This window comes from Papilio polytes, unplaced genomic scaffold (assembly GCF_000836215.1).
Source record: "Papilio polytes unplaced genomic scaffold, Ppol_1.0 DF822289.1, whole genome shotgun sequence".
Taxonomy (NCBI): Eukaryota; Metazoa; Arthropoda; class Insecta; order Lepidoptera; family Papilionidae; genus Papilio; species Papilio polytes.
This window is the reverse complement of record NW_013526915.1, coordinates 831,228-840,958: the sequence shown is the minus strand read 5'-3', so window position 1 is coordinate 840,958 and position 9,731 is coordinate 831,228. Positions and strand designations below refer to the sequence as shown.

At 31.5% G+C, this 9,731-nt stretch overlaps 1 protein-coding gene across 1 annotated transcript in view; it reads right to left on the bottom strand.

The window, feature by feature from the left end:
* The window catches only part of LOC106106249, an 81,707-nt gene that overhangs the window by 11,574 nt on the left and 60,402 nt on the right, over positions 1 to 9,731 (bottom strand). The window contains exons 2-3 of the mRNA XM_013286802.1: positions 4,918 to 5,123; positions 1,798 to 1,933 (exon numbers count right to left, since the gene is read on the bottom strand). Coding sequence (XP_013142256.1) covers positions 1,798 to 1,933; positions 4,918 to 5,055 — 274 coding nt within the window. The 5' untranslated portion in view covers positions 5,056 to 5,123. The remainder of the gene's footprint in view (positions 1 to 1,797; positions 1,934 to 4,917; positions 5,124 to 9,731) is intronic.

The window sequence follows — 9,731 nt, the reverse complement described above, 5'->3', positions numbered from 1 at the left end:
AAAAAAAAAAAATGTACATTACTAAAATGGTTATTTTAAAAATTTACTCGTAAATGTAACTAAACATTCTAAGATAGCAGAAAATAACCGCTTCAAGAAATTATAATCAGGATGAAATAAGGAGATTCTAAAGACAGCAATATCGACGGAGAATGCGATGTAAGAAAAGGCAAAGTTATTTAGATTTCGAGATTACTAAACAGAATTTATTTATTAATATTTTCATATTAAATGAGATGAAGATACAATGTTTTCTTTTAATAGTTAAAGTTAGTAATAAATTGTATCGATAAGTCGGAAGTATAGAATTAAAGCGAAGAATCTAAGGTTAGAAAAGTAGTATATTATTTCATTATAACAGTTTTTTAAAGGAAAGAAGAGCTGGTAGAAAGCTTGAATCGCTTAAAACCACTTTCCTTAAACCTGATTTGAACCACATTGCATTTTTATGAGCCATCTCGGTTTTAATTTAATAGTTTTCTTTATTTCTTTCTTTGAGAAAAGTTTAAGTGGGTTTTAGACTTTGGTTCGATAATGGAGATACATCATTTAGCTATATTAATATTATAAAGTGGAAAGATTAGTATTTTTGTTTGTATTGGAATAACTCGAAAACTACGGGGACGATTTAAAAAATTCTTTCCCCATAGAAAAGTTTCGGTATTAGTAACATAGGCTATAAGAAAATTAAAAAAGATTAGAAAAATCTTTTTTAAATTTCACGCGGACGTAGTCACGAGCAACAGCTAGTACATAACAATCTGAGAGAATATAAATTCAAAATTTCTATCGAGAAATGTATTTACTACTACAGTTTTTAATTTAAACGAAACAATTAAGATAAAAAGCAAAACAATAATATAGATCTCTGTAATTTATAACGCCATTGGTTGAGGAAAATTCAACAACCCATTTCATTCTTGGACGACATTTATCCCTTTAATTGAGTTTGAGTTTCCGGACTTTTGTACACTCCGGTTTAAACGTGTGTTGTTGAATTGCTTAACTTTTTATGTTAATTAACTTCGCCTACACGAACATTGCAAAGAAATGGACAAAAAAGTATACAAAAATGTACTTTATTTATCCTTGTTCATTTTGTTGGTAGGATAGAATAAAAAAATATTAGGCTTATTTTAGTCCCTTTCCCTTTCCACCCTTTTCTTAAGAGGAAAGTATGGGAAGGAAAAGTGGATTTGACGGTGAAGGAGACGCAGAGGAAGCGAAAATGTCCTCTTTATGTGCGTCTCCTCCGTCAATTAAGGGTAGGCAACGCATCTGCAATTGCGGATGTTTATGAGCCGCAGTCTCTTTCCATTTCGGTGGATTCAGGTGGCCGATTGCTCGTTTGCCACTTTTTATTATAAAAAAATCCAAAAAAATTACACCCAGGGGATTAATGTAATCTAAAATTTATCGGATAAGCATATTTTAAGTTAGAATATTGAATCCAGTCGTTATTCATTATCCTACTAGTTAAGGCTTCATAGAATACAATACTAATAAAAGATTAAAATACAGTACAGGGTAATGAAACCCTCATTGCCCAGGGCGTTCAACACAAATTAGTTCCTTTCCAAGATTTTGTACTTTTATATCTCGAGGAGTTAGTTTCCTATTGTTTACTGTTACGTAAACACCGTCCTTTTAAACGATAATTTTTCTAATATAACAACCTAATTTAAAGAGGCTTAAAGCATCTTTTACAGTTTTCTTTACTTTCTTCAGTACATCTTAAATATAAACAAGAAAAAATCGCACGCATATACAAAAGCTTCACAGAACAACAATACTCACAGTATACTTCCATGAAGGCTTCTGATTGTGCGGAGTGGAACGACGGAGCCTCTTCAGACACCTCGCAGCGGTAGAGGCCGCGCGACTTTAGCGTCAAGTCCCTGAGGTGCACGCGCCTCGCGCTAGACCTTTCCACCTGAGTGCACACGTAATTAGGTTAATTGACGTAGTTACCTTCGAACAGCCGTGTTGTATGCCAAAGCACAGCATACAATGCTGCCCGCTAGCCTTAAGTGGCTAATAACGTTGACTATTTTAGCTACTATTTTTATTTTAATTAGAATGTATAATTTAAAACTAGGTAATGCAGATACACACTTTTTATATCAATAGATGGTAAAGAGCCTGACACCTGATGTAGCTGTAATAGTGAAGTGAGTGCAGTCTACATATATCTGTAATGAGTTAAAAGCTTGTTAGTATTCTATGAGATAATGGCACTGATCTTGAAAAATGCATATGTCTTTACTTATAAATGGCAAGCTTAGCTAAATAATTATATTAATTTTTAGAAAATGCACTTAATTCTATCTTTATTATTAGATAGTTAATAATTATTAAAAACAAAATACCGCGACGTTGCACGTGTAAGTTTCTTCTACTGAATTTCTAGAATTGCGTTTAGTCTCGAATAATTTTTACATGCAATTTTAACCAAAATACAATCTTCTTTTTTGTATTCTATAAAATTTACGTGATCGTATCCTCAGTTCGTGAATGACCTACGGTTTAGTCGTGTCGGTCATTCGTTTCATTGCATATAAAATGTCAATGGTGACTTTTTGTGTTTGTTGCTACTCTTTATTGCTGTGGAAATATATATCTTGGTAACCAACAGTAAATACAATGCCGTAAAATGTTCAGTATCCACTTAAAGCCTGGAGACGATATCAAGAAGACAATAAGTTTTTTTTTTAGAAAAAAATATTAATGTTTACTTACGAATAAACTAGCTTTCGCCCGCGACTCCGTCCGCGTGGAATTAATAAAAAAACAAAAGCAAGTACCCCATGTGTTCTCCCAGAATATTCTCTGCATCACCATCAACTTGCTCTTATCCCTTACGGAGGGTCGGCACAGTATGTGTTGCTCTTCCATACATCTCTATCAGCCGTCATATCTGAATCCACTCCTTTCTTAAGCATACCCTCTTTTACACAATCCGGTACGGTATAATAATAAGAATATCCTCTACATCTTTACCAAATTTCATAGAAATCCGTCCAGCAATTTAGGCTAAAACCTCTAACAAACATCCATCCATCCATCCATCTAAACTTTTGCATTTATATTAGTATTAAGTATGATATCTATTGAATATACTTTAATGTAGAAAAAACGGCCATTACTTATTCTTTTATAAACAGAAAACAATTAGGTAAGTTGTTGAGTTAAGATTTTACTTAGGTCTTTACGTTGTAACTAAATTATCTCCGAGAAATATTTGTTTATAAAAAAAACTTGTTAACATGGATAAAAAACAAGTTGAGTTACATAATCAGTTTTAAGTAGAAAAGCACCAAATTTGCGTAACTTATAAAACGCACAATGTTTGATATCGTGAGCAAACGTTTTAACGTACTTAATTTGTCCTTACGCAAATTTGTTCGTTCCTGTATAAATTGCCGCACAAATGTGTTACGGGATAATTTTCATATAGGACATCATAGGATTTAAATATTCCGAACGTTTTACGAAAGCGATTAAAAGGTATTTTTTATGTTAAAATATCATGTAGGAAATGGAAGAGATTTTCTGCTACGTGAGTTTTAGATGTCATGATGACGCATTTTTAAATGATAAATGTTTACAGCATTGAAATGAAAAATATACAAGCGTTCTAAAATTGAGCTTTCAAAAGCTCTTTTGCTGGTATTGTAATTTATTTAACTCTCACTAAAGTATCTTTTGACTTTAAAATGTTTTATAAACTGTTTTCTCTTTGTTATAACTTACTAAAGGTTATATCTTTATTAATAAACTAGCTGTTCTTGTGCGACTTTATCCGCGTGGAATTATAAAAAGATTATTGTATTGTTTACATTTGTCAAATTCTTAATTGCAAATGTCAAAATACCAATTACCTTAATATGGAAAAATTGTTTGTTGGCACTAATTTATAGTCTCTTTTCCACATTACGGTTTCTATCCAAAATATTTAGCTCCTAAGTTTAATGGCGTAAAAATATATAGTCTAAAGCGTGACGTAAGTGTAGGGCTTTTTATTAAAAAAAGAATTATTTAAAAATATGCTATAACTGATGATATCTTAGGCCACAAAGAAGTGTGTGTTTACGCTTTATTATAATAGTATAGATAGTACAGATATAATAAAACTGAAACGGATTCTCTTATCTACATATTAAGTATTTTATAAATGTATATTTAGGTACATTTAATTACAAATACTAAAAATATTTACTACTCAAGTTCATTTTGCATAAAACATTTGAAGCAGTTTAATTTATGTTTTATAGTGTTTAGCGTCTTAATAAGAACTAAATTAATAATTTAGTTCAAATTCATTTGCATTTACAACGCCGTTTGAATAACTACAAATTGAAAACTCTACTTTAGTATTACTTGTATCCGTAACGAGTGTTTATAACGCAGATATGAAATGTACAAAAACTTCTAGCGATTCGTTTGTTTACAGGTAACATTTAAATTTTTATTCAAACCTAATATCTTTACAAGTAAAACTTTATTCAATAAAGAACACAAATAGGTACTGTTCAGAGAAATAAAAATGTCCTACTTAGATATACGCAGGCATTTTTCTGTGAACCAAACCATAAAACCCGAAGGAATTAAAAAATAAAACAGAAACTATACTATTATTATTGATATTATAATAGTTAATTCATTCATAGCCACTGCTTAAATATCGTACTGTACTTGAGTTGGCACATGAAAAGATGGATACACTAAAACAAACATACGTTGTGAACATTTACTACGAGTCAAAACGTATTTCCAAAAATCATTCTCATGCCTTCCCCTAACTGAGTATGTAAAACAGAGATACCTTGTCTTCTTATTGGTGCTTCGACAATGGAAACCAGTGACAATATGACTTAAAAGTTTATGACTTAAAAATTCTCGTTATCACATACTTACATCGACTTTGACTCCATCTAGCCTGTGCGCGTGTTGCGGTGGCCTTAAGCGCGGCATGTAGCGGTAAAACTCCTCATTATCTCTGTACCACTTGACGGAGTACAGACGTCCGCCTTCCAAGTCGTAGTCACAAGTCATCGTGACGGACTCCCCTCGCTGCTTCAGACCCGGCACCGATATGCCCACGACCCGCAAGCAAATTGAAACTGTAATAGAAAACTTTCTTGAGCACACTTATACGGGTTAATGAGGTTCCTGAGAAGTTTATGATCGTAATAAAACAAATATGGTAAAAGTGAATAATAAAGAAGACTCGGAAGAAGATAATGTTTATCTATACTAATATTATAAAATTTGTATTTTCACATGTATTGAAATAACTCAAAAAGTATTTGGCCGATTTTAAAAATTCTTACACCATTAAAAAGCTACGTTACTGTTTATTTTTTATTCCACGCGCAAAGACCCATGCAACTGCTAGTAAATAATAAAGTGATCAAATTTAAGTAATGTTTTATGAAGAATATTTCTTTGACCATTTAAATAATACCTTCAGTGAAAAACAAAAAAAAAAACTTAATTTACATTTTATTCTTCAAAATAAAGATCATTAAAAAGTTACTATTAAAAGAATATGTTTCTTTATTCTAAAAAAATATTCAGAAAACTGTCCTCTTTAATTTTTGTTACGAAAAAAGCATTTCTATGTCTGATTACAAATCTTTGTTGCAATGACAATAACTTTGTCTGAATATGTCTTTGTTTAAGTACTTTAAATATTAAAATAAATGCATAAAATATTAAAATTGAAACTTTTACGTGTGCACCCAAACATTATTAAAACCTTTCTAAAGGCTTAATATATTTTATTCAACAAAACTTTATGAACGAAAATAAAGTTTAAGAGTATCATAAAGTGTCGTAAATTTTGAAATTAAATGTTGATATTACTGCGAATAATATTTAGGGTTTAGTAAAGGATGAAATACTATTCTAAAAGACAATTTTTTTATTATAAAGATGTGTACTTAAATCTGATATTGGTATTTTTAATGATTATAAATACATTGTTTGTGTATTTGACTAGCGATTAACACGATTACTTTGGCATGAAAATAAATAATAATAAAAAGCACAGCCTATGTACACTGATAATGTAGCTTTTAATAGTGTGAGAATTTTTGAAATCGGCCCAGTAGTTTTTGAGTTATTTCAATACATATCTTTCCTCTTAATAATATGAATGTATACTATAACTTAAAACATCGATCGTCAACATTTACTTTATTACATACCAAATGTTATAAGAACAACATTGCGACTAAAGTTTGGGAAGTCTAAGATGGACCGATGAGGTTTCGAGAACATGAACTGGCTATACAGTATAAGTTGGGAAGTCAAAATAAACATATTACTTTCATCAAGGAAATACAGGATGCTCAAAAGATAAACTAAATAACAAATAAAAAAGTGTGATTTTGATTGACAAATAAATACAGACATGCTAAATAAAATTATTTTTAATTTTTGGATAATAGTCTTCTGTATTTGAATAGTATGATTTATTCAATTGTTAATTAGAGTGGCATAACTAATACCAATTATTAATAAATAGATGTAAAGTAGGGCAACCCTTACCCATTATTAATTATTCAGGAATTTAGTTGCACTGAGATTGCTTCAGAGAACATACGTTTAGTCAAATATAATAATAAATTGCATTTAGAAATGGATAAGATATTGCATTTTTTATGATCTAATTTTAAATTTTAGAAAACAATAAAATGTTTAGCGAATGATGAAATTTTAATGATTATGGAAAATAAATTCTCTTTATCGTAAATAATAATTTAATAATAACATTCGATGACCATACAGTTATTTTCCAAGTCAATAAATTTATTAAACTTTCTTTCTTACCTTTAGCTAATATAAGAATAATGAAACTGATTAGCACAACACTTTTCATTTTTACTTCAATTTACTAAAACACCCAAAAGAATACACATTCCTTAGACTTAACAAATTAAAACTATTTAATATTACTTGAATTAAACTATCTTAAGCTTATTATTATTTAAGTTTTTAATGAATACATTAAAACCGTTCATTTAAATCCACAAGGAAGACACTACATTGTCAAAAAGTCTGGCGAAATCAACTTTGGCCGCGTAGACGCTACGTACGTGCGTAGCGTGCGGCGCGTCCCCTACAACTGTTGCTACGGTGTGATAATACGGCCCGTAGCCGCTACGCTCTTCGATTTCTTTTGTACCTAGATTTTTCTCATTAGACTTTGAACGACTATTAAATTACTGCTCTATAAAGAGGAAGGAATCTTTACTTTAGAAGAAACTGAATTTATATCAGTAAATTAAAAAAATGAATTCTAACAAAATGTATTGCAGAAGTGTAATTAAATTTGAAATTAAATGATTTTTTAATTGTTATACAACTGCTGGAATATTTGTGTTTGGTAGGCTTCGACTAAAAAGTTATTATAACTTTTTACTAATATATTACTTATGATAGTTTGGCTAAAAACGTACGAGATGCGTATGTTAAGATGGATGTGTGGTGTGACAAGAATGGACGAACATCTTGTTTTCGGTGATGTTGTTGCTATTAACCCTATTGACGGTTTTTACAGTTTCATCGGATACTGAGCTCTCGGTCTCGGATGATCGAGAGCTAGAATAGAATGGATAAATTTTAGAATGTGTATATTAGAGGAAGTTTGAAAGTAGCGCCAGTGGTGGAGAAATTGAGAAGCAAAAGGTTAGCGTGGTATGGACATGTTATGCGACGAGACGATGGGGACATAAACCAGAAAATGTTAAGATTGAATGTGGATGGCTATAAAGGAAGAGGAAGACCGAAGAAAGTATGGATGGATTGTGTGAAAGAGGATATGCTTAAGAAAGGAGTGGATTCAGATATGACGGCTGATAGAGATGTATGGAAGAGCAGCACATACTGTGCCGACCCTCCATAAGGGATAAGGGCAAGTTGATGATGAGTTTGGCTGAAAACATTTTTATTTTTAAATTGATCTTTTTTTGGTATACAAGAGAGTTTTTTTAAAGCAAATTAAATTCCATCTGTTCAATGCGTAAGCTTTTAGATAAAGAGCGTTAATGTAAAAACATTTGCAGTATTAGTGGGATTCGTTTGGGGTGGCATTAGTATCGCTGCCGTATCAAAGCACTGACCACGGATTAGTGACGGATTTATTAAATAGGTAATTCGCTAATGGGATACGGGGACCCTTTCCCATTTGTTCCGACACGGAATATTTATTTAATTCAGAAAATAAATACCTTTTAATACTAATATCCATATATTTTATTAACTACTAGCTGTTCCTGTGCGACTTCATCCGCATGTAATTATAGAAATTTTATTTTATTGTTTACATGTGTCAAATTATCAATTGCAAATGTCAAAATGCCATGACAGGATGACAAACCATGTCAACCTTACTTTCTTGATGTTGGCAGCAACTTATGGTCTCTTTCCCACATTAGGGTTTTTATTCAAAATATTTACCACCTAAGTCTAATGGCGTGAAAATTTATAGCCTAACGCAAGTGTAGGGTTTATTATAATAGTATAGACAAGTTTTAGAAGTCCTGTGGCGACCGTTAATCTAAAATAGTTATACGAATAAGACTATACGGAGTTTTAAATGTATAATACGCCATTAAAGTTTTTTAAAAGTAAATATTAAAAAATTATAACAATGCCAAAATCGTACGCAATATAATTATCATAGTTTCTTTTTTTTTATCAAAAATAGAAATTTATAACGTAAATAACTTATATTTAAATGCGACCGTTGTTGCCTTTCATTTTGTGTCGACAGCTATGGATATAAACTCGGAGCTTTCTCTTGAATTTATTGGCACCAGGAATTTACTTTGAACTCCGCGGTAACGACTCTTAAGAATATCTTTTTGCATAATTCGTGTCGATTTTATCGGTAGGGAAGGATATTTCACAAAATTATTAGACCGTATTCATAAGCTTTTTAGTGAAATAATTAATTAATTAGAGGAACAGAAAGAAAGTAAAAAATATTTAATATAAATTAAAGCTTCCGAGTTTATATCGTAAATGAATCCGAATGTGGTAATAATTTGGATTGCAAATTTCGGTTTCAACGTCGAGTTTCATTTTCATGACTGGACCGAATATAGAGATGAACTTTTTAGATTCAACGCGTAAATTCCCGAAATATATTTACATTAACGCAAACGATTTGCGTTGAACTATTTTGGTATAATCCCCAATTTACTCATTCATTTGTCTACAAAACAATTGAAATTATTTTAGTATTTGAAATGATTGAAATAGCGGTTATTAAATTATTTCGTTATGTAAACACATTATTGGAAATAGTAGTTACGTTTTTTTTATAACATAAGGTGGCAAACGAGCAAGCGGCCACTATAATCCGCCTAAATGGCGAAGCGACCGCTGCCCATAGACATCCGCAATTGCAGATGCGTTGACTACCCTTATACGACGGAGGAGGAGAAGTATAAAGAGGTTATTTCCCCTTCCTAAGCATCTCCTCCACTGTCAAATCCACTTCCCCTTCCAACCTCTCTTTATAAGAAAAGGGTGGTAAAGAAAAAAAAAACACGGAATTGCTTCCATTTCACGCCTGTCTTCTGTGTGGTATTGCACCGGGCGTGCCGGCCCTGCAGTGCTAAGATGTTAAAGCTGGCACTACCACTACATTATAGTTTTATAATTTCCTATTACTCCGATGGCTTACTTTACGGCAATAGTTTCATTTTTGTTCAATG